Raw genomic sequence first — 26,129 nt, 5'->3', positions numbered from 1 at the left:
GGAGTTTAGAAGAATGAGAGGCAACCTTATTGAAACATCTAAGGAAGAATTTTCAGGTCGGCGTGCAGGGGCGGGGCCCACTTGCCGACGCGTAAAATGATGTGCGGTAACATTGGGCGTGCATCCTGATGTCACCACGCGTCACTTAGATTGTCAGTTCGGCGGGCGCGCAGCCGAACTGTCAAAGGCCTATTAAGGCCATTAAGAAAGTAATTAAAGTTGTTAAGAATGCTGCCCGTCCGACCTTAAGGTTGGCGGGCAGGCAAAGAGCCCAGGCGACCTTCACATTTATCATGAAACCTCTACCACAGGCAAGGTGAGGTTTCATGAAGGGTTTAATATTTAAATAAAAAATTTTGAAAAAATTAATGGACATGTCCCAGCTGGACAGTTTCACATGAGGGTACTTGTCCTTAAATTTTTTTTAAACCTTTCTTCAATGTTTCATAAGTGAAAGTAATCTCCCTGAGGCACCTCTGTGCCTCAGGGAGATTTCTGCGCTCTTTTGCATGCATGCACGAAAGAGTGCAGGCCCCGAATCAGAGAATCCCTTCTTCTCTCAGGGGGCAGCCAATCTGTGGAATTCTTTACCGCAGAGGGCTGTAGAGGCTGGGCTGTTAAGTATAGTCAAGGCTGGGATAGACAGATTTTTAATCAGTAAGGGAATCAAGGGTTATGGGGAAAAGGCAGGAAAGTGGAGTTGAGGATTATCAGATCAGCCATGATCTCATTGAATGGTGGAGCAGACTCAATGGGCTGAATGGCCTACTTCTTCTCCTACGGCTTATGGCTGTTTGAGGTCAATCATCTCAGTTCCAGACCATCACTGCAGGAGTTCCTCAGGGTAGTGTGCTAGGCCCAACCATCTTCAGCTGTTTCATCAATGACCTTCCTTCCATCATATGGTCAGAAGTGGGGATGTGGGAATGGGGATGATTGCACAATGTTCGCACCATTCATGACTACTCAGATACTGAAGCAGTCCATGTCCAAATGCAGCAAGACCTGGACAATATCCAGGCTTGGGCTGACAAGCGGCAAGTAACGTTCGCACCACGCAAGTGCCAGGCAATGACCATCTCCAACAAGAGAGAATCTAACCATCTCCCCTTGACATTCAGTGGCATTACCATCACTAAATCCCCCCATTGGTAACCCCCAGGATGTTGATATTGACCAGAAACTGAACTGGACCAGCCATATAAATACTGTGGCTACAAGAGCAGGTCAGAGGCTGGGAATCCTGCAGCACTGTGGGTCCACCCACACCACATGCACTGTAGCGGTTCCAGAAGGCAGCTCACCACCGCCTCAAGGGCAATTAGGGATGGGCAAAAAATGCTGGCCCAGCCAGCGACACTCACATCCCAATGAACGAATAAAAAATATACTCTTTTTAAACAGAATCATGCAGCCATTCATCCCACCATGTCTGTGCCAGTTCTCTGGAAGGTCTGTCCAATTAGTCCAATGCCCATATTGCTTCTCCGCAGTTCTGAACAATCCTCTTTTAAGTATGTACCCAATTCCTTTTTGAAAATTATTAAATCTGCTTCCACCATCCTTGCAGGCAGTCCATTCAAAAACACAAACAACTCGCTGCAATAAAAATGTCTCTTAGTCTTTTGGCAACCATTTTAAATTTACAGCACAAGAGGCAGCGATTTGGTCTGCTCTCTGAAAGAGTTATCCAGTTATCCCGTTATCCCGTTCCCTTGCTATAGCACATGATCACATTGCTTCACTCAAACGCCAAAACGTGCTTCGAGTAGCATGAACCAGATGTGAAAAGCAGTGAACAGGTGCAGTGAAAATGTGGCTGTCATTCTATGTGCAAGATCCTACAAACAGCAACAAGACAGGGCAGATCTGAAGGGCCTTAGTCTTTTCCCATCATTCCTTTTATATGGATAGGTTAATGGCTACAAGAACAGGTCAGAAGCTGGGTATTCTGCAACAATGAACTCAAATCCTGACTCCCCAACTCCGATCCACTGTCTACAAGGCTCCAGTCGGGAGTGTGATGGAATACACTCCACTTGCCTGGATGACTGTGGTTCCAACAACACTCAAGAAATTCAATACCATCCACGGCAAAACAGCCCGCTTGATCAGCACCCCGTCGACCGCCTTATACATTCACTCCTTCCACCACCGGTGCATAATGGCAGCAGTGTGCACCGTCTACAGGCCGCAGCCTAGCAACTGGCCAAGTCTCCTTTGACAGCACCTTCCGAACACGTGACTGCCTAGAAGAACAAGGGCAGCACCACCTGCAAGTTCCCTTTCCGATTACACACCATCCTGACTTGGAACTACATCACCGTTCCTCCACGGTCATTTGGTCAAAATTTAGGATCTCCCTGCAAAACAGCCCTGTGGGTGTAGGAGCAGAAGTAGGCCATTCAGCCCATCGAGTCTGCTCCGCCATTCAATGAGATCATGGCTACTCATAACCACACTGGCTGCAATGGTTCTAAACCACCTTCTGAAAGGCAATCGGGGGATGGGCAATAAATGCTGGCCTTGCCAGCACTGCCCACATGCAGTAAAAGAATTTTTAAAATGCCAAACCTGGCTTCTACACGGCATGAACACAGGTTTCCTCATTTACTGCTTGAGGAAAGAGAAAGTCAATGTTGCCATTGCCAGAATCCAGGTAGAGACGCCTCAAGATATGCCCAGGGGTCCCACAGCCTCAGCTCATGTGTTCCCATTCCACTTTCTACTGTTTTAAATCTAATTAAAACCAAGATGTGTTTATCTTAAGCGTCCCTGTGGTAATCTTATTCAATAAGTATGAGAAGGGTTATTTGTTCATGTGGAGGGTAAAGGCTGGTTTGGCTGAATGGCCAGTTTATGTGTTGTAACTTCAATGCTTCCAGCCGGTGAGCCACACTGGACAGGGGAGAAAAGCAGGAAAGAGAAGTCAAAGCTAGAAAAAGAGCACTGAGTTTTCCTCGTTCTATCCCAGTGAGAGAGGTAGCCAGCACAGGACTCTGCTAGTAAAGGCTTTTGTTAATATTCCTCCATGCTATATTTGTTATTCCACAGATCTTATTGTGTCACACTCTCTTCAGTCCAAATAGCCTAATTATGCATTGAAATGAATGTAACCAACATGTATAATCTTGATTGAATAGCATTCTATTTAGAAGAATGTGATTCTCCTGAGTTCGCTTTACTGACTACATCAGTTGTCCAGTTTCTCTGTGCAATGAGCCATTGCAGGATAAACCTCTGAATAATCATCCAACTGAAAAACTCCACTTAAATAAATCCACAGTTCACTCCTCAATTGGCACGTTACATCGCTTTTACTTAAGGAAATGCGTACGGATGAGGAAGGTCACTCAACACGTTTTAGTTTATTCCTCCAACTTAAACCACATGCTAAAGGGCTCCAGACTCTATCCAGAGGTCCAGATGAGTCCAGAAGTCTTGATCATCCTCTTGATCAGAGCAAGAGAGAGGGTAAAAATTTCAGGGCCTGCAGGAATGCCAAGCAGCCAACATTCAAAGGGCCTGCCACTGTTTACTATGCTAATAAGGCACCTAATGGCGATTTGGTTCTGTCTGTTGTTACTGAGTGATGCTGGTCTGTTTTACTCAGTTTTTAGGTTCTACAAGTAGCCTGAAGTGACAACTGCTTGTAGGTGGAGGGGAAGGGGTCTGCACCTCCCATATACTCCAAAGCCTCAGCCAGCTCCTCCTTCCCAAAACCACACCCCATCCCCTCCACCAGAGTAGTTAGCCCAAAATTTGACCTTTGCTTCCTGGGGAGCTGACTAGGGGTTGGTGTTAAGAGTCAGCAACTGCACTCATCCAGGCAAGTGGGGAGTATTCCATCACACTCCTGACTTGTGCCTTGTAGATGGTGGACAGGCTTTGGGGAGTCAGGAGGTGAGTTACTCGCCACAGAATTCCCAGCCTCTGACCTGCTCTTGTAGCCACAGTATTTATATGGCTAGTCCAGTTCAGTTTCTGGTCAATGGTAACCCCCTAGGATGTTGATGGTGGGGGATTCAGTGATAGTGATACCACTGAACATCAAGGGGCGATGATTAGATTATCTCTTGTTGGTGATGGTCAGTGCCTGGCACCTGTGTGGCATGAATACTGCATGCCACATTTCAGACCAAGCCTGGATATTGTCCAGGTCTTGCTGTATTTGGACATGGACTGCTTCAATATCTGAGGAGTCGCGAATGGTGCTGAACATTGTGCAATCATCAGTGAACATCACCACTTCTGACCTTATGATGGAAGGAAGGTCATTGATGAAGCAGCTGAAGATGGTTGGGCCGAGGATACTACCCTGAGGAACTCCTGCAGTGATGCCCTGGCATTGAGATGATTGACCTCCAACAACCACAAACATCTTCCTTTGTGCTAGGTATGATTCCAACCAGGGGAGACTTTTCCCCCGATACCCATGGACATCAAAATAAAAGCAAAACATTGTGGATGCTGGAGATTGGAAATAAAAATAAAATGCTGGAATCCTCAGGGGGTCTGGCAGCATTTGTGGAGCGAGAAAGAGAGTTAACATGTTGAGTCATATGGATATCTCTCCACAGATGCTGCCAGACCTGTTGAGTTTGATCAACATTTTCTGTTTTTATTCCCATTGATTCCAGTTTTGCTGGGGCTCCTTGATGCCACACTTGATCAAATGCGGCCTTGACATCAAGGGCAGTCACTCTCACCTCCGGAGTTCAGCTATTTTGTCCATGTTTGAACCATTGTAGGTCAGCAAGCACAAGGGTGACAAGTAAGTGGAACACAGTATAAGTGTGGATATGGGCAAGCATTTTGGATGAGCTTAAGCTGAGAGAAGGCGAAAGGTGGCAGGATGGTCAGGAGCACATTAGAATAGTCGAGTCTAGAGATAACAAAGACAGGAATGAGGGATTCAGCACCGGATGAGCTGAAATGGAGACAGGCAATGTTACGCAGGTGGAATTGGTGGTCTTGGTGATGCGAGAGGGTTTGCGTTGGGAAGCTTAGCTCTGGATCAAACAGGGCACCAATGTGTGAACAGCCTGGTTCCTCCTCAGACAGTGATCAGGACGAGCAACTGAGTCAGTAGTTAGGGAATGGGATTTGTGTTGGTGACTGTCATGAATCTATTAATGTATATAATATTGTTGGAATTTTTTTTCTTTAAATAGAGGTTTAGTCTGTGGGTGTGTCTTAATTGGATTAAAGCCAGATAGCCTGGATGCTTTGATGTATACTAGTCTTGAGATGTAAGAGAGGTAGAGTGCATTTGCATTTTGTTGAATAGAGCATTCAAGAAGGGGAGTGAAATCTGGCACCTAGCTAGCAGAGGCCAAGCGATGTTTATATTACTAATAAAATTGGTACTATCAAAGGGGTTTTATTCTTAGAAGAGGTGGAGTTCAAAGGGACTGGTGATACAACGAGAATTCACATTCAAAGAGATGTGCTGAGTATAACAGATAGTAGTTTTGTGTGTGCAGAGCAGAGACAATGTAATATCAAAGCCTGTCAGCCTATCACAGTGTCTACAAAGGAACCAAAGTGAAAGGAACTTAATTTTGAAATTTTAAGTTTAAATGCTTTGCCTGGTGCCTGCTTAAAGTTTATGGGTTGCTGTTGCTTTAGTGGAGATTAGTTTGGGAATTTGTTATGATAGTAGTAGTTTATAGCTATGTGTATATGTTTAGCTTGAGTAAATTAATAAATGTCTCATATAATTTGATATAAAAACCTCTAGAGAACTGGTGGTTTTATGCCCAAATTCAGAGTTGCATCTCAAACATACCAAATGAAAATATAGGCCATGACAGTTGTTTAAAGTTTCCCTCCAGGATTTTTAAATAACTCAGCCTTTACCAACTGCTGTGTCACAACAGTGACTGCAGACACAATGACTTCTCTCTTTCCATTATTTAGTTGAGAAAAAAATCTGCTTTACCCAAGACTGGATGTCAGACAGCTAATGTAACACTTTGTACCTTTGCTGCTGGATGCAGTGTACGGTAGTGATAAATAGTGCTCAACTGCACTGCTGTAGAAATTATGTCAGGTACTATATATTATAACTGTCACTGTACATCAGAAAGTAATTCATTTTGTGAATTTTCAGGCAAGGTGCTGCGATCGATGCAAGTAAAGGCTATTTAAATTAATTTCATAATGATATTCACCAAGATATCAGTTGTACAATTTTTCATCTTTGGGAGCTACCTGGGTGCAAAACTTGTGTCCTCTGGGGTGTGTTTTCATTAAAGCTTCTCAAAAGCTGTTGATACTAACAAAAGCTGATGCTGCAATTTATGATTCATCTACCAGTGAGGCAACAGAACAGCAAAATAGCTCCTTCAAAATATGAAAGTTCATGAAATCTAAAGCAGCAGGGGAGAAATGAGCTAAACAGCACCGAATTCTCTGGGTCTCCAGGACATATTACTAGAGCTTGGACATCACTTGTGGTTGGAGATCTTTGACCTGGAGCACAGGAGAGCAACGTTTAAATTAAGGAAACAGAGAAATAATACTGGTTAGCTTATTATTATTCATGACTACCCTCTTAGATCAGCTGAGAGTGGCCTTTAAAAAGGATGGAGTTAGGTTTAGTTGATTCCCTTTAGATTACGTTTCAGTGCAGTTTAATGACCCAAAGCTTTACTTAGGCCATGGTAGGGCATGATCATTCAACCATCATGATGGACTAGCCCATTATTTTTATATCTTTGTAGATGAGACATTGAACCAAGTCCCCATCTTCCCTCTCAGGTGGACGTGAAAGTTCCCCTGGCACTATTTGAAGAAGGGCCAGGAAGGTCGCCCCAGTGTCCTGGCCAATACTTTTCCCTAGAACACACAATGTGGTCATTTCTTCCATTGCTGTTTGTGGGACCTTAGTTTCAATGACAAAGTTCAATCTCCTTCATCACCACCTATCCAAGGGAGCTTCTGTTTTTTTCCCTCCTGCCTCTGAAGCATCTTGTCTCTTCTTTTCCCTACATTAAAGACAATTTTCAAAGCAAGTTCTTGTTCTATAAAGACAAACATACTGAATTTAGACATTCATAGCAACTTTAAGTCTCCTCAAGCATGTTGCTTCTTGGTCAACAGACTAGAATGCCTTCCCCAACAGCACTGGGGGTGTACTTTCACCACATGGAATGCCCTGGTTCCAGATGACAGCTCAGCACTGCCTTCTCAACTACAATTAGGGATGGGCAGTAAATGTTGGGCTTCTCAGTGATGCCTACACCCGGAGAATGAATGTTACAAGGAACCAAAGCATTACTGTCAAGTTGCAATCACTGTCATCTTGTGGGTAAACAGACTACCTGCACACAAGATCCCACAAACAACGGCTGAATGAATAAGTGGATAATCTTTTTTTTCTTTTTGCTTGTGGCAATGCTTCAGGGAGGAATGTCGACTTCCGGTCAGGCCAGTTCACTCTGTGATTGAATATTTGCTTGGGCACACACCTTAAATAAACTGAACCATTTCTTTCAGCCTGTTTTTCAAACAAACCAACACCCCCAGAAACACACACACTCTGTGGCCTTGTTCTCTGTGGCCACTCTCAGAATGTTGACTCTTAACGTTTTTAAGCTCGAGTGATGTTTCATAAAGTTCAGTCTTTTGGCTGAGCAGAATGCAGTTAGGTTTTTCAACATATGATGATGCTAACACAAGAAGTGCTTTTATGCTAGTTTTAATGGAATATCAATTTCCTCCAAGTTGGCAAATACTCAAGTGAGGATAAAAACCTGTTAATCAGCCTACCTACCAGATGCCAAGGGACCAGCTTTGCAGTCTTAGCATTTCCTATTCATTTTTGGGATGTGGGCAACACTGGCAAGGACGTCATTTGTTACTCATGAGCTGTTGCAGTCTGTGTGAATGTTTTTTTACCCCTTTATTCTTTCATGGGATGTGCGCACCAGCCAGGTCAGCATTTGCTGTCCATCCCTAATTGCCCTTGTTCAGGAGGCATTGAAGAGTCAACCACATTGCTGTGGGCCTGGAGTCACATGTAGGCCAGGCCAAAATGCATGACAAACAACATTGGTTTTGTGATCATCGTTAGACGTTTCTTTAATTCCAGGTTTTTATTGAATTATGCCATGGTGGGATCTGAACCCAGGTCCCCAGAGCATTACCCTGGGTCTCTGCATTACTAGTCCAATGACAATACTACTATGCCACCGCCTTCCCTCCTGGAGTCGCATGTAGGCCAGACCGGGTAAGGACAGTAGATTTCCTTCCCTAAAGGACATTAGTGAACCAGATGTGTTTTTGTGACAATCAATGCTAGCTATCATGGTCACCATTACTGAGACTAGCTTTATATTCCAGATTTTTTAATTAATTGAATTCTAAAAATTCCACCAGCTGCCATGGTGGGACTTGAACCTGTGTCCCCAAAGCATTAGCCTGGATGTCTGGGTTACTAGTCCCCAGTGACATTATCACTCTGCCACTCTCTCCCCTAGGCTAGGTGTACTCCCTGTTGTTAGGTATGGGGTGGGGGGGTGGTCAGTGAAGGAATGGTAATATATGGCCAACCTGGGATAGATAGTGTGTGGCTTGGAGGGAAACTTGAGGTGGTTTCCCAAGCATCTGAAGCCTTTTCCCATCTAGGTGGCAGAGGTCATGGGCTTGGAGCCTTAGCGAGTTGCTGCAGTGCATCGTAGATGGTACACCAGTGGCGGAGGGAGCAGATGTTTAAGGTGGTGGATGGGGTGCCGATCAAGCGGCTGCTTTTTCCGAATAGTGTTGAATTTAGGTTGCTGATGCTGCTGCACTCATCCAAACCACAAAGATCAGAAGATACTAGGTTCAAGTCCTGGTCTTTGTCGGATTAGCTGATCTTTGACATGAATATAGAGACATTGGAATCTGCCCTAGTATATCTGAGCTGGGAAGGAAGGGAAGAGGAAATATAGCCAGGACTCTGACTTCCACCCAGCAACAGCACCTCCACAGGCATGAGGGAAGATGAAGCTCAAGCTCAGTTATGATGCACTTCATGAGCCATTAGCCTGTCCATTAATTTCACATGTCAAGGCATTGTGGAACTTACATGATCATGACAGCATGTTAAAGGAGGAGAACTTTTTCCCCCCCCAAAAGAATGCATACATATAAATAAAAGAAAGGTTTGCATTTATATATCTCCTCTGATGACCTCAGGGCATCCTAAAGCGCCTTACACCCAATGAAGTACTTTTCAAGTGTACTCGCTGATGCAATGTAGGAAAGGCAGCAGCCAATTTACACCCAGCCAGCTCCCACAAGCAGCGTTGTAATAGTTATTAGATAACCTGTTTTACTGATGCTGGCTGAGGGATAAATATCAGCCATGAAAATGGAGGAGAACTCCCCTGCACTTCAAGTTAGATGTGTGGGATCTCTGTCCACTCAAGGGGGTAGATAGGGTCTTGGTTTAACATCTCATTTGAAATATGGCACTTCCAACCATGCAGCACTCCCTCAGTACTGCACTGGAGCATCAGGCTAGATTTTCTGCTTGTATCTCTGGGGTGGGTGGGTGGGTGGGGTGGGAATATAAAGCTGCAACTTCTATGTCAGATGGTCTTGAGAGCTTGTGCCCAAGCACGTTCTTGTCAGCAAATCAAACCTTTATGGTTTAAAAGTTTAAATATTGGTCTGGATTTATTTTATTAGTTTACAAAGCTTCACACATCACACACGCATGTTAAATAATAATTAAAAAATGGAAGTCCAGAAGCCACCATTAACTTACATCTCATACAAATGACCGTTCTCCACTCTCTGCTCTACACAGGCAAGTGCACGGACATGCAAAGGAGAATGGGGGAATGCAGAGTGTACCCATGGCAACCCAAAAATAGACAGCGCAATGTTGATTATGCCCACAAGAAAGATGTCCCAGTGATAACCTGTGCCTTTTGTTAGCCTGTAAACATAAAATTTGAGGAGAAAGTTAGAAAACAGTGACTATCATCACTTCGGGCAACATAGAAGATACAGATAATAACATACAAATTAGGAGCAGGAGTAGGCCATTCGGCCCTTCAAACCTGCTGTTCAATTTGATAAAATCATGTTTGATCTGATTGTGGCCTCAACTCCACTTTCCTGTCTACCCCCTATACCCTCTGACACCCCCTTGTCAATTAAGAGTCTAAGCCTTAAAAATATTCAATGTCCCAACCTTTACTGCTCTTTGGCAAAAGAGAATACCACAGACGAATGACCCTCATCTGAGTCTTAATTGGGAGGCTCCTAATTTTTAAACTGTGTCCTCTAGTTGTAGTCCCTCCCACAAGGGGAAAACATCCTTTCAGCATCCACCCTGTCAAGTCCCTTCAGGATCTTATGTGCTTCAATAAGATCACCTCTCATTCTCCTAAACTCCAATGGATACAAGCCCAACCTTTCCTCATTAGCTGACCCCTTCATCTCAGAAATCAGTCAAGTGAACCTCTTCCGAACTGCTTCAAAATGCAATCATGTCCTTTTTTAAGTAAGGAGTCAAAAACTATAGTATTATAGATGTGGTCTCACCAACATCCTGTACAAATGTAGCAAAACTTCCCTATTTTTACATTCCATTTCCCTTGTAATAAACAACATTCAATTTGCCTTCCTAATCACTTGCTGTACCTGCATGCCAAGGCCCATAACTTCCGTTCTCTGGGGCATCCTACCTGGGGCAGGGTGGGGTGGAGGTACCGCAAAGATGCTCTGGGGTAACCCCCGTACCCCTGAAGTCCCCACGTAAGGATTAGACGGCAACTCTCCAGGAAGTTCAAACTTCCTGGAAAAACTCAGCAGGTCTGGCAGCATCGGCGGAGAAGAGCACAGTTGATGTTTCGAGTCCCCATGACCCTTCGAAATGTCGACTGTGCTCTTCTCCGCTGATGCTGCCAGACCTGCTGAGTTTTTCCAGGTATTTCTGTTTCTGTTTTTGTTTTGGATTCCCAGCATCCGCAGTTCTTTGCTTTTATCTCTAAGTTCAAACTTCCATTGGGCAATTGCCCTGCAATGGGAACCGTACAAAACTCTGATTTAAATCATAAACTTCGGATGGGTTCGACTGTCGTAGCAGAATAGCTACTCAGGAAAAGTTATAAAGGATTAAAATTACTTCTAATTCCTGGCTAACTATGGTCATGACCCCCCCAACGCTCCCCACCCCCCGCCCCTGACTCCCACCCCCATGCCACAGCCAATACATCACCCCCCTGATACCCCCACCAACTACCCTCTCGACCCCAGCTACATCCCCACCTCCCAAATAGCTCCCTCCCCACCATCCCCCACACCTACCCACCCTGCCCCATGCCTAACCAACCCCCACCACCTGCCCCCGTTCTTGCCCAACCACCCTCCTGACACATTTACCGCCTCCCTGGTTTCCCAAAGTGGCTGAACCTTTTAAGCTTACCCGCTTTACGGCAGCCACTGCTGTGAAAAGGGGGTGGGGCTTCCCTACACCTCAATGCTGCTACACTCAAGAGGAAGCCCGGGGAACCCGCTGCACTGCAGCATTCTCACCCGGCCCAAGTCGGAAGGTCGGGCGGCAAAGTTAAGGCTGCATTTTAGTGTAGTAAATAGGAGCAGAGTGGCAATCCAACTCTGCAGGAGTTATGGCCCGATCTTTTCATGATAGACCAAAAGAGGTAATTCTCTAATCTCGCTCCGCAAACAAAAAGTATTTATATAGCACCTTTAACGTAAGAGAAACCCCAAAGCACTTCAGGGTGCTTTATAAAACAGAATACGACACAGGGAAAGGGAGAGAGCGACGTAGAGAGGCAGAATGGAATTCCTTCCCTAAACCTGAGTTTAGGGTCCAGGCACAAAAACCTACACTGCCGCTCCCAAGGCAGGTGCAGAGTGTCTGGAAAATTCCCATCTCGATGCAACTGTCTCTGGAGAAACAGCGCCAGTGGCTGATTTCCATTGCTTGGGTGGGGTTGGGGTTGGGGGTTGTGCTGGGGTGGGGGGGGGGGGGGGCGGGGGTGAGGTGGGGGAGGGGTGGCGCGGTTGTAGGCTGGACTTGAGCCCACCCCCCTGCCCCCCGGGCTGCCGAGTGTCGAGGCAGGCTGGTTAAAAAGGCCCATCGTTGTGCTCTAGGACTTCACTCCAGTTGTAACAAAAACAGTAAAATAGGAAGAGCCCTCCAGCCCTCACCCGTCAGACCCTCTCACTCACTCACACTCTCCCCATGCCCCATTCATGCCAACTCATGCCTCTCTAGCCACCCCCCCCCCTCCATGGTCCCTCATACCCTCCATTCCAATCTATGCCCCTCTACCCATCCCCAAGGGCCCTTACTATGCCAACCTCATGCCAATCCATGACACGCTCGCTACTCATTCCCATGGCCCCTTATGAGCATGGCCTAATCACGCATTATTCCAATGTAGTGCCAACTCATGCCAACCCATGAACCACCCTTTGCCCTTACATGATCTATGCCAGCTCACCCAGTATGCACAATGGGAAGACCTCAAGAACCATGCATTAAATAAAATAAAGTTCTAAGTATCTATTACAGACTTCACGATATTAAAAAAAAAAGCACGCTCATTGATAAAACTCTATTCAACACAGTTAAATCCCCCCAATTACTTAATTCCACTATAAAAACAAACATTTGTGTTCATAGACTAACATCAAATCCCTTAATAAACCCTTGGACCTATGAAACTGTGACAATGATAGGTTGTGGAAGGACTCAAGCTGTAAAACTACAATACTGATGGCCCTCAGGCTTATATCAACAAACAGCTATTGAAATTGCAAGTACCAAATTTTTTCCAACTCAGACACAGCAGGCTGTTCTTATTCCAAAATTTAAAGAGCAGGGGGTTTAAATAATTTGATAGTTGCACAGGTTTTATCCACCTTTTACAGACATTCATGTCTACTTTAAAAAAATTTAAGTCACACACTATAGGAAACAGACCTCGCCCCAACAAATATGTGGTCTAATGGCAGCCCTGATGATTTCAGGTTTCCCACGTGTGAATCACATCCCTCTCCCATGTCCCCACCCAACCAGCGAAAATAGGATCCATGTGAAATGGGAGCGGTATTCCGGATCCACTGCCATTTGGGTTCAGGTGCAGAACCTCTTTAACTCTGCAAATCTGAGCCAAAGTTCCAATTGCAGCCTCATCTAAGATTTGGGTTAGCACAACATGGAGAGCATTTTAAGAAAAACAAAAATACAAATGTTGCAACTGGGTAAATTAGTAGGGAAGACGACAGAGGGAATAGACACATTTCAAGAAGGATTTTGAAAGCAGGGAAGAGATGTAGCAAGGTGAAAGACCTTCGGAACAGAGTGTTTCAGAGCACAGGCCTCAATGGTTGAAGACCTCCAGATGAAGGGGGCAGAGAGAACGAGCAGAAGACCAAAGTGAGAAGAGTGAAAGGGGTAAGCTGGGAAGCAAGGCCGGAGGAGATTGTACCAAGTGCACGAGGCCACCCTGAGTGGGGAAAGTTCATTACTTCTGACGCCTTACCTGTTCTGAGGGGCATTAGTTAATGACATCACAATGTTCTGTTCCAGGTAGAAGAGCATTGAGAGAAGGAAGCCCAAACCCATCCCGCCGAATATTGCTCCAATCGAGAGGAGGTGAAATGGGGCCAGGTTGAACAAGCCCTTATTGGGATTATAACTAAACGAAGCAACTGGAAAATAGAAATAAAAGCAAAATTAGGAGCGGAACATGTCAGCATTAAAAAACAAATAAATGAATAATAAAATTTCTAATATACAACTTCTGAAATCACAACCCGCAATTTTTGCCTCGTGTTTATTCCCAATATTTAGAACACCTGGTGAGCTGTACATAATCGATTTAAAAGGAGAGAATTTGCAGTTAACTAGTTTTTTTTTAAAAAAAGGAATTTTAAGGCGTTAAAAAGCCTATTCTTGTGCTCACCAACCCTGCTGAATCCTTCTTCCTGTTAGGGGCAGTCACAAGGCAATCTGAACTAGTCACATGTTCTGTACGATGAGAGACTGGAAGAGATCATAGAATAAAGCTACCAGTACAGTAGGGCAGTCTATGATGGGTTGCTCCTTAAGCTAAACTTGCATTGATATATTGCTTTTTAACATTGCAAAATATCCCAAGATGCTTCATAGGAGTGTAAACAAAATTTGACAGAGCCACACAAGGACAGGTTTAGTCAAAGAGGTACGTTTTAGAGGAGAGTCGTGTACTATTGCATTTTTTAACTTCATTCACGGGATGTGGCCTTCACTGTCTGGGCCAGCACTTTATTGCCCATCCCTAGTTGCCCTTGAGAAGGTGGTGGTGAGCTGCCTTCTTGAACTGCTGCAGTCCATGTGGTGTAGGTACAACCCACAGTGTTGTTAGGAAGGGAGTTCCAGGATTTTGACCCAGTGACAGTGAAGGAACGGCGATATATTTCCAAGTCAGGGTGGTGAGTGACTTGGAGGGGAACTTCCAGTTGTTGGTGTTCCCATCTGTTTGCTGCCCTTGTCCTTCTAGGTGGTAGTGGTCATGGGTTTTGAAGGTGTTGTCTAAAGAGCCTTGGTGAATTCCTGCAGTGCATCTTGTAGATGGTACCCACTGCAGCTCCTGTGTGTCGGTGGTGGAGGGAGTGAATGTTTGTGGATGTGGTGCTAATCAAGCGGGCTGCTTTATCCTGGATGGTGTCAAGCTTCTTGAGTGTTGTGGGAGCTGCACTCATTCAGGTAAGTGGGGAGTATTCCATCACACTCCTGACTTGTGCATCCATGGTGGACAGGCTTTGGGGAGTCAGGAGGTGGGTTACTCGTCGCACGATCCTTGCCTCTGACCTGCTGTTGTAGCCACAGTATTTATATGGCTAGTCCAGTTCAGTTACTGGTCAATGGTAACCCCCAGGATGTTGATAGTGGGGGATTCAGTGATGGTAATGTCATTGAACATCAAGGGACAATGGTTGGATTCTCTCTTGTTGGAGATAGTCATTGCCTGGCACTTGTGTGGTGCGAATGTTACTTGCCACTTGTCAGCCCTAGTCTGGATATTGTCCAGGTCTTGCTGCATTTAGACATGGGCTGCTTCAGTATCTGAGGAGTCGTGAATGGTGCTGAACATTGTGCAATCAGCAGCGAACATCCCCACTTCTGACCTTATGATGGAAGAAAGGTCATTGATGAAGCAGCTGAAGATGGTTGGGCCTAGGACACTACCCTGAGGAACTCCTGCAGTGATGTCCTGGAACTGAGATGACTGACCCCCAACAACCACAACCATCTTCCTATGTGTTAGGTATGACACCAACCAACGGAGAATTTTCCCCCTGATTCCCATTGACTCCAGTTTTGCTAGGGTTCCTTGATGTTACACTCGGTCAAATGCAGCCTTGATGTCAAGGGCAGTCACTCTCACCCCACCTCGGGAGTTCAGCTCTTTTGTCCATGTTTGAACCAAGGCTGTAAAGAGGTCAGGAGCTGAGTGACCCTGGCGGAACCCAAACTGGGCATCAGTGAGCAGGTTATTGCTAAGCAAGTGCCACTTGATAGCACTGTGAAATAATCTTTTAAGATGTCGACAGTGGAGCCTGGAGCTAACAAATGCAAGCTTTTCGTTCTAGCACCATCTGAATAGCCACAATGATAAGTTGCGATGATAATTAGAGGGTCTCCTGTCATAACCCGGGATCATTCATGCCCTTGATCATGATTTCCACTGACAAATTCTGCCAGCTCCATTAGCACAAGGCCACACACGGGGAAGATCTTTCAGGTTGACGAACAGGGGCGGGGCACGCTCGCCGACACGTAAAATGCGCGCGGTGATGTCAGGCGGGCATCCCGACCTCACCGCGCATCATTTAGATTTTCAGTTCGGCGGTCAAAGGTCTATTAAGGCCATTAAGAAACTAATTAAAGTAATTAATTGAGCTGCCCGCCCAACCTTAAGGTTGGCGAGGGGGGGCAGGCGAAGAGCCCAGGCGGCCTTCGCATTTTTCATGAAATCTCATCCACGGGCGGGTTGAGGTTTCGTGAAGTGTTTATTAATTGAATAAAAAGTTTTCAAACATTCGATAAACATGTCCAAGCTCATGTGACGCTGTCACATGAGGGGACATGCCTAAATAATTTTTCTCTGTCTTTAATAACAACTTTCATTCCAAACTTAGTCTCCCTGAGGCAGCTCCGTGCCTCAGGGAGGTTTCTGCGCTCTTTCACGTGCGTGAAAAATCACAGGCCCCGACTCAGGGAATCCTCCCCCCCCCCACCACTCCCCCGCCCACACAGAGAGCGCTCAGCGCTTCCAGGTGCGCGTCACGCTGGGTAGGCCTTAACTGGCCCGCCCACGTAAAATGGCGGCGCGGCGCCGATCGGGGGCGCCGATCCGGTTTGCGCCCCGCCTAAAAACACAACCCCTCCGACGGGGGCAAATTTCTGCCCACGGTGAGAAAAATCCCAACCCACTGGCTGGTTATTAAACGACGGCCTAAGAGGACAACAGAGAGTAGTCTGGTGAAGACAATAACCGCTCCGCGCAGCATTTGGGAACTGGAGACTTTAAACTCAAGTTTAAAGCAACGTGCATAATGCTGGAGAATGAAAGAGTTAGGTTTAGGGAGGAAATTCCAGAGCTTCGGCAGATGAAAGGGGTGGCTACCAATGGTGAAGCAAGGAAAATCAGGGGTGGGTTGGAGGTCAGAATTAGACACTGAGTATTGCAGGGCTGGGCCTGATTGCCGAGAGTTCCCTTACTGCACCATTTTGTTTAGGCTACAGGTTCAGCAAACCACAGGGAAGAGCAATCCCCATGAGTAGAAACCAAGGAGGTGTCTGGCTGTTTGGGAAGATGTCACATCAATATTTGAAGAGTTAAGGTCTTCTGACCAATTCCACAGGGTACTTTTGGTGACATTCATTGTTAAGTCTTCCCGTCTGCAAACTGCCCTGCTTTGCTTGCCGCTGTACTCAATGACTCAACCTTGATTCTGCTAACACACACATTTCTAAATCCACACCTTGTGGGTTCAATCCCCACTCCAATGACAACCTGGATAACACCCCCAGCTCCTAACCAAGTCCCCATTTCCCCTTGCAGGTGATAAGATCCCATGGAGGCCAGGGAAATTTTCTGTGTGTGCTGGCCAACATTTACGCCTCAACAATTGTTCAGTGATTTATCTCATGACATTCCATGTTCCCCTCGATTACAACTACACTGTGTTGGCTATAAAGTACGATGGGGCATCCTTAAGGAACTGAATACATGCAAGTTCTTCATTTCTGGAAGGGTCAGAACTTTGCAAATGTTGTCAGGGAATGTTTCCTCAGGTCTGAGGAAATGGCTGCACCTATACAGAGTACCCTTTTTATTTCCGTAAAATGTATTATTTTTAGCTTGCCTGCTCTGTACTTCTGTTGAAAATTCCAGCACTGTCCGCGGTGATTGCAAATTAATCCTTGAAGGAGAGAACAGGAGGTAGCAAGCATCATTCACTCAGCAAATTACCACTGACATAACTTTCTACTAAAAGGATGTTCATGATTAGCTTGCCTCCTCTCCAATCACTCTAACCTGGATTGTAGTTGACGTCCTTTTGATTGTTTCTTTGTGCCATCAAGTTCGGCCAATAGTTTCCGCCCCCTCATCTTTGATTGCTCTGTCTCTAGTTCTTCATCATGCTCAGCATCCAACTCCTTTGATTTTAAACAAACCCCGTGTAACTTCTCTTTATGGGGAGACGGTAAGGTCACTGGACTAGGAACCCAAAGGCCCAGGTTATTGCTGTAGGGACAGGGGTTCAAATCCTGCCACTTCAGCCAACAGAATTTAAATTCAATGAACAAAATCTGGAATTGACAGCTAGTCTCAGTAATCGGTGGCCATGAAACTATCATCGATGGTTGTAAAAGCCCATTTGTTTCACTAACGTCCTTTAAGGAAATCTGCCTTGAAACAATATTTTTTTTTTAAATTCCTAAAACTGGCTTGAAACAGAGTTTAATCTTTTCTGCCAATGGTTTCTTCCTCTCCTGCCAACGCCCATCTATAAAATTTAAGCTCATCCAAAGTTGAATAAGCTCCAGCATATCTGAAGAGGTTCCAACACATCTCGCTCATCATGTCCTTGGACCAAATACAAATGGAAAAGCTCACCTAATAGATGATGCTTCACTTACCCGCAAGCCTTCAATTTATTTCAAGACTCGTTTTTCTCCCACCCCCCCCCCACCGCTTATAGTACAATGTTCACCAATTCTTTGAACATCCTCTTAAGCACTAACGCACTTCTTCACCAGACACATAAACCAAGGCCTCTCCCACTCATCTTCCCCCACTCCTCAGTGAAGCTCTTCAGCAGTCTCCTCCTCAAAGACATCAGTTGTCATCCCTCAGCCATGATGTCTCACTAATAACTACTGCAGATTAAGTACAATTGTACAGCAAGTTGCTTCTAGAAAAAGAGAGAGAAAGCAGGCCAAGGCAGTAGAACGGGAGGGTGATCAAACTGAATGGAGCCAAGCAGAATGATTCCAGAACAAAGCTAAAATAACACAGGCTTCGTGAAGTATAAGAATGAACATACTCTTTATATCTCTAAAAAGGAATGATCCCACAAATGAAAACACCACCACAGATATCGGCAAGGCACAATCAGACAGGGTTTCTCGGACCCTGGCATGCAGAAAAGGGCTGTATAAAAAAAGAAAGAAATTTTTTTAAGTACACCTGTGTGGAAAAATGGAATTTTTGGTTAAAAAAAAAAACAAATAAATCAACAATGGAACAAAAACAAAAACTGCTGGAAAAACTCAGCCAGTCTGACAGCACCTGTGGAGAGAAGGACAGAGTCAACGCTTCGAGTCCGTAGGACTCTTCTTCACAGCTGAAGAGTCATATGGACTCGAAACGTTGACTCTGTCCTTCCCTCTACAGATGCTGTCCGGCCTGCTTGAGTTTTTGTTTTCGTTTCAGGTTTCCAGCATCCGCAGTGTTTTGCTTTTATCTTAAAGCAACAATGGATGTTGGTTGGGCTAGACTCAACAAAAAATCATTAAAATTGGCACAGCTTCCAGAGTTATTGTTCAATAATACATATTTAATGTCTCATCTCTCTAAGGCCAGTTGCCCGCACAGTTTTATTAATTAAACAGATTTCAGGCAATAAAATAACATTTAAGGATACAATACGGGAGCAATTTAAGGCCTGGCATGTGCTACATGCTTGAGGACCATGGTTCCTTCTGAGCCTGTTGTAGTCTCATTGATAGAGATCGATTGCTAAGATAGTCAATAACTCCATTGCCATCATTGGTTGGAAGCAAACCAGATGGATCTTCGAATTTGCCAGTGACAAAAACCATCTTCCTAACAGGTATTTAAGTCGCGGTGTCAAAGTGCCTTCCACGTCAGCTATGTTCAAACGATAATATACTACTCACTCGGTAGTTAGAGGCTAGTGTTCACTTGATTTTTGACTCTCATTTTAACCACACACACCCTCTCTTCTCAGCATCACAGTTGGTCACTGCCCCCAATTTTCAGGGTTAGTAGGCAAACGATTCCCAAATTACTGAACTACAGGCAAACCAAGGTGTAGGGTTAGAGAAGTGATTTAGTGGACAAGGGATTTGATTTGTCTCCTGAAATAATGGTAATAAGGCCTGAAATCAAAGACACTCAGTAGAAGCATACCCAGAATCATATCACAGCGCACAACAAGGCCATTCAGTCCATTGTACATGTGCCGAATTCTTGGCGGAACTGTCCAATTAATCTCACTCCCCTATGCTTTCCTCACAGCCCTGCAAAATGTTACCTCTTCAAGTATAATTATCTTATGAATGTTACTATTGAATCTGCTTCTCCCACACTTTCAGACAGCGCCTTCCAGGTCACAATACCTCAATGTGAAAGAGAAATGTTTCCTCATGTCACCTCTGGTTCTTTTGTCAATCACCTTAAATCTGTGTCCTCTGGTTACTGACTCTCCTGCCACTGGAAACAGTTTCTCCCTACTTTACTCTTGCAAAACCTTTCACGGTTTTGAACGGCGCTATCAAATCTCTTGGCAATATTTTCTGCGCAAAGGAGAATAACCAAGCTTTTCCAGTTCCTGGACAACTAAAGTCAGTCATCCCTGGTAGCATTTTAATAAATCTCTTCTGCACATTCTCAAAAGCCTTCACATCCTTCCTAAAATCTGGTGCCCAAGCATTGACAACACTCTAGTTGAAGCCAAAGCAACATTTTTTAAAAGGTGTTGCATAACCCCCTTGTTTTTGTAAATTGAAAGCTGAAATGGTAAATAAACTAGCCTAATTTAAGAGGGTAAAGCCCCTCATCTGGATGGATTATACCCACACATTTTAAGAGAATTTAGGGAAGAGATAGCAGATGCCTTAGCCCACATGCGTAATAATTCGTTAGAGAAAAATAAAGTGTCAGAAGACCAGCAGATAGCTAACTTAATACCTATATTTAAGAGGAGAGATAGAACATGTCCTGGGAACAATGGACCTGTCAGCTCAACATCAGTGGAGGAAAAGTAGTTGAGTACTGACTAAAGTTGAGAATAGAAGAACATCTAAAGCCAAAAATATAATGAATAGTCAGCATGGATTTAAAAAGGGAAGGTCTCGCTTGACCAACCTTGTCGAATTTTTTGAAGAGGCAAGAGAGTAGACAAGGGTAATGTCGTAGATGTAATATACCTAGGGCAGGATTTTCCCGTTGGCGTGCATCCATGTGTAAAATGATGCGCGGAGACGTCGGGCGAGCGTCCCAATGTCGCCACATGCCATCGCGATATTTCATTGGGTGGGCGCGTGGTGATATCTGCTGCACACCCGCCATTAATTAACAGGCAACTTAAGGCCCTTGACTCACCAATCGACGCTGATTTTTCGACACCTGTGCAATCTTCGGGTCGGCGCACGGGCGCAACGGGCAGGTGGGTAGGACACATTTATATAAATCTCATCCACGGGTGGGATAAGAGGGCTCACTGGGGGTTGCGAGTGTGCTCTCTCAAGCATTGATTTTTCAAAGATTTTGAAACTTGCCTGTGTGATCTGCAAAACTTATCCCAGCTGCTTCATCTGGACTCTTAACCCTCAGGTCAGCACTCTGCAGTGAGGAATCTTTTTTGGGTCTGCAGGTTTCAGGAAGCCTTCCCAGATCCTGGGAATGGGAGCTGAACTCTCCACTGCAGGCGCCTCCTCTGAGGAGGAAGGGAAGGCTAGAAGGAAGGAGGCCAGGAGTGCACATTCAGTCTCTAGGGGAGCCACCTTTAGGAGGACAGGGGCAGGGCCAAGAGGTAGACCAAGGCAGAAGGGGCTGCAGAAGATGCCACTATTCTGCTGCCAGGGTTTACAGGCATCGAAGCAGCTACCTCAATATGACTGAGGTGCAGTGCCGAAGGAGGCTCCGACTGTCAAGGGAGACAGTCAACTATATCTGTCAGTTTATTGGCCCTGAGATCTCCGCTAACTGTGTCGGTGGACACCCCTTGCCAGTGGCTCTAAAGGTCACAGCTTCCCTCAACTTCTATGCCTCTGGCTCCTTCCAGGACTCGGAGGCTGATCTTTGCAGTATCTCCCAATCAGCTGTCCACACTTGTGTCAAGCAGGTTACAGACGCTCTGTTCAGGTGTTCATTGATCTTCATCCACTTCCACTGGGACCAGGCAAGTCAGACACAGTGAGCCAGAGGCTTCGCGGCCATTGCTGGCTTCCCCCGTGTCCAGGGTGCTATAGACTGTACACATGTGACCATCAAGGCGCCAGCGGGTGAGCCCGGTGCCTTCGTCAACAGGAAGGGGCTTCCACTCCATGAACGTGCAGATAGTGTGTGATCACAGGATGCTGATTCGACAAGTCTGTGCAAGGTACCCAGGCAGCTCCCACGACGCCTACATCCTCAGACACTCCCAGGTGCCGGGGCTCTTCAGTGCTCCAGCCCGACTGGATGGATGGCTGGTGGATGACCAGGGCTATCCCCTCAGAAGATGGCTCATGATGCCTCTCCGCCATCCAAGATCAGAAGCTGAGCAGTGGTACAATACGAGCCACAGCACCACAAGGGCTATGGTGTAGAGAACCATCAGTCTTCTCAAGATGTGCTTCCGATGCCTGGACTGCTCAGGGGGCGCACTCCAGTACCCCCCAGATCGTGTCTCGGTGACAGTGGTAGCATGTTGCACTCTCCACAATCTCGCGCTGGAAAGTGGGGACGTTGTGGACGATGAAGACGTCGACACAGTGGCTGCGGCTGCACACGATGAGTCCAGCAGTGATTCTGAGGATGAGCATGCACAGGGAAATGCTGAGGGGGTAGACACTGACCCGGGCATACAGCTTCCCTCACCCAGCCCTCTCGCCCGCAGCTTCCCTCGCCCGCAGCTTCCCTCGCCCGCAGCTTCCCTCGCCCGCAGCTTCCCTCGCCCGCAGCTTCCCTCGCCCGCAGCTTCCCTCCCCCAGCCCCCTCCCCCAGCCCCCTCCCCCAGCCCCCTCACTCGCCATTTCCTGGTCACAGCCTCTCCCAAGCCGCCCGCTCACTGCTTCCCCCTCCTGACCCTCCCACTCACCGCTTCTCATTTGCCACTTTACCTGACCCACCCACTCGATGCTTCCCTACGGCTCACCGCTCCCCTCCTCTGACCCTCCTGTCATCGTTTCCCTCCCTGACTCTGCCCCCTGCTCGCCGCTCTCCCTGTGCACGTTGCATCCACCTCCTGACCCTCCTGCTCAGCCCTTAGCCCTCCCGCTCACCTCTTCCCCCCTCCCGCTTGCTCCTTCCCCCTTCCCCTCGTCACTCCCCTCCCCTGGCCTCCCTGCTTGCCACCTCCTCCTCCTCCTCCCTCTTGCCTAGGAGCGGTGAGCAGGTGGGTTGGAACAGGAAAGCGGTGAGTGAAGCATCGGTCTGTTTTTTAAAAATAGGACTGGGTATGCACTGTACACACGCTAAAATGAAAATGTTATTCAGGAAATTCCCCAATCTACAAAATGCACCAAAAGGGAAATGCATTATTAGAATGTGCTTTAAACAGGACCTGTTCTGCATACATTACTAGTTAAAGACAGAGGCACAGGAAAGAGTGCAAAATAAATTACAAGGATTACAAGAAATACCCGGCAGAGAGGAGGAACAGGCTGGGTCTATTTCCTCTTGAGAAAAGGCTGAGGGAGAGACCTAATGGAGGTCTTTAAAATTATGGACATTTTTGACAGAGTCTGCACAGAGAAAATGTTTCCACTTGTGAGGAAGGGGAGAGAAAAACCAGATGCCATCAATCTGATAGTCACCAAGAAATCAAGAAAGGAAAATCAGAAAAAATATCTTTACTCAGGGAGTGCTAAGAATGTGGCCCTTGCTACCACAGGGAGGGGTTGGAGTGAGTAGTATAGATGGATTTAAGGAGAGGCTAGATAAGCATGTGAGGGAGAAGGGAATAGAGGGTTACGACAGATACGATACATGATAGATTTAGATTAGGTAGAACTGGAGAAAGCTGAAGTGGAGCATAAATTCTGGCATGAGCTGGTTGGGCTGAATGGCCTCTTTCTGTGCTCTACATCCTACCTAATCCTTCTATGAAGTCAAAGCACTCCTATGTTTCCTTAAAAATGAGCAGCCTTCTCAAATTGCCCTGACACCTACAAAAGCCTTGCGTACATACGCCCTTCAGGTATTTCAGTCCCTGTATCCCGAATGTCACCACAAAACTCAACTGACCAACTTGCCTGCATCAGAAAGCCTCGTCAAATGAAACGTAAATGATAATTTTACTTTTTTTTTTCTTAAAGCCACACCATAAACATTTTCCTGATAAGCACGGTGCTGTGGCTGTCCACATAGAGCCTGTAACCATGGCAACGGGCAACACTGCGATGGGTCAATCTACCTGGCCAGGAGAGGGGGGGATCTAGCAGGCTCGAGGATGCACAAGCCGACTGATGCCAACTTGGAGGCTGTCTGCCTGTTTCAGGAGCTTTTGGGGAAAGATACCTTTTCTTGAACTGAAACAAGGTGTACCCCAGCCAAAGGGTGCCGATCATCAGCAGCAGACTGAGGACAGCAGTGTCTCGCCCGCAGTAGTCCCCGCCATCAGGATCTGTAGCATTGCTTGTAGAGCTGGCGTTAAAAGCAGAGCCAAGCTCCCCGCTCCACCCTAGGTGGTCCGTCTGAATTTTAGGACAGAAGTAATAATTCTGAAAAACTGAAGAGGAAAGGGAGAGAAAGAGTAAATAGCCAGTATTGTCAGCTTTTCTTTCTTCCAAGAATTTCATCCTTAATACAAAGGGATACGAATGTATCATTTTACAACAACAATCTATATTTATATAGCACCTTTAGCCTAACGAAATGTCCCAAGGCACTTTGCAATTCATCATAAAGCAAAATCGGACACCGAGTCACGTAAGGCGATATTAGGGCGGATGGAGAAACACTTGTTCAAAGCGGTAGGTTTTAAGCAATGTCTTAAAAGGATAAAAGAGGTGGAGAGGTTTAGTGGGGGAATTCCAGAGCTTATGCCCTCGGCAACTGAAGGGTAGTTGCCAGTGGCGGTGCACTTAAAAACAAGAGGCCAGAGTTGAGGGCGCACAGATATCTTGGTATGTTGTGGGACTGGAGAGAATAGGAAGGGGCAAGACCACGAGAGGACTTGAAAACAAGGATGAAAATTTTAATCGTGGAGTTGATTGACAGGAGCCCACGTGGGTCAGCAAGCACACAGGTGATGGGGGCGGGAATGGGTCTTATCAGGGTAGGCGGGGATATGGAGTTGAGGTTACAATCAGGTCAGCCATGGCCTTATCAAATGGCGGAGCAGGCTTGAGGAGCCGTGTGGCCTACTCCTGGCTCCTAATTCGTACGTTCGTATGTCTTGTTGTGAGTAAGGACACGAGCAGCAGGACTTTGACTAACCTCAATTGATAGAAGGTAGAATGTGGGAGAACAGCCGGGAATGCATTAAAATAATCAAGCCTGGAGGTAATAAAGGCAGTGAACGAGGGTTTCAGCAGCAGAGGCAGGGGTGGAGTCGGGCGATATTACAGCATTGCAGATAGGTGGAAGCTCATCTTGGGGGGGTCAGTCAAATACGACAACATTGTGAACAGCCTGTTTTCAGCCTCAGTCTGTTGGCAGAGGGAGGGATGGTGTCAGCAGCCAGGGAACACATCTAGGTTTCAGCGGACCAAGAGATCAGGTGAGCTGAAAACCGATGCTGTAGATTAGCACAGCAAAACTTGGCTGGAAAGATAAGAGGAACAGTGGCTATAGTACCATTAATAAGTTGGACAAGGATAATCACAACAGAAAGTGCAAGTCTCCTCTATCAGACAATGAGCTGTTTTTTTTTTGTACAGGAGATTGAGAGAAGCATTAGAAAGGCTCTTTTAGATATGGGAGGAGTCCTGTCTTGAGCAAACTTGGTCTTTACCGGGTCAAGAACTGCTGAGGGAGAAAAAGAAGCATGAAAGGAGGAACCATACTTCTGAGGGGCCAATGGGGGTGAATGGAGGGAAGGGGTTAAATGGGGCAGAGACAAAAGATAAGAACAGTAACTGTTGGACAACAAACAATGACCAAAGTGAATCGCCAAAGTGAATATGTAGCGTGAGTTACAGGGGATCGCACGCCAAAATCTTTAAGCTCTTCCCACGTAGTCCACTTCTCATTCATAAGGGACAATACTGAACCACAGACCAAAATTTGGAACCCAGCATTAAAAAGTCATCAACTTTTGAGGGTTTAGCCTTCTGTGAAACATCTAACTACAATGCTCCTTGGAGATAGCTTTCCTCTTTCCCATCAAGTCTTCATCAAATAGAATGTTTCATTGGCAGCCCCACAAAATTGAGGCCAACGCTCCCAGTGCAGTCCTGAGGGAATGCTCTCAAGAGGGCTGAAAAGATCCCACAGCACGATTTCGAAGAAAAGCAGCCAAATTCTTCCCAATATCCCGGCCAATATTTACCCCTCAACCAACATCAACTGAAGCAGATTATCTGAGCATCACAATGCTGATTGTGGGAGTTTTGTGTGTGCAAACCATCTGTTCTGCAGACTGCATTCCAACAGTGACGGCGGTACAAAATGACTTCATAAGGTGCAAAAGCGTTTTTGGATCACAAG

The 26,129-nt window shown here is 46.0% G+C and overlaps 1 protein-coding gene across 2 annotated transcripts in view; it reads right to left on the bottom strand.

The window, feature by feature from the left end:
- Positions 1-26,129, bottom strand: part of slc4a11 (solute carrier family 4 member 11) — a 232,749-nt gene that overhangs the window by 6,682 nt on the left and 199,938 nt on the right. For both annotated transcript variants that reach the window (XM_078554605.1, XM_078554596.1), the window contains exons 14-17: positions 23,997-24,207; positions 18,574-18,680; positions 13,518-13,686; positions 9,761-9,934 (exon numbers count right to left, since the gene is read on the bottom strand). In XM_078554605.1, the coding sequence (XP_078410731.1) occupies positions 9,761-9,934; positions 13,518-13,686; positions 18,574-18,680; positions 23,997-24,207 (661 nt within the window). The remainder of the gene's footprint in view (positions 1-9,760; positions 9,935-13,517; positions 13,687-18,573; positions 18,681-23,996; positions 24,208-26,129) is intronic.

The sequence above is a fragment of the Cetorhinus maximus genome, chromosome 1 (assembly GCF_964194155.1).
Source record: "Cetorhinus maximus chromosome 1, sCetMax3.hap1.1, whole genome shotgun sequence".
Lineage (NCBI taxonomy): Eukaryota > Metazoa > Chordata > Chondrichthyes > Lamniformes > Cetorhinidae > Cetorhinus > Cetorhinus maximus.
This window is presented reverse-complemented; position numbering and strand designations above follow the sequence as displayed.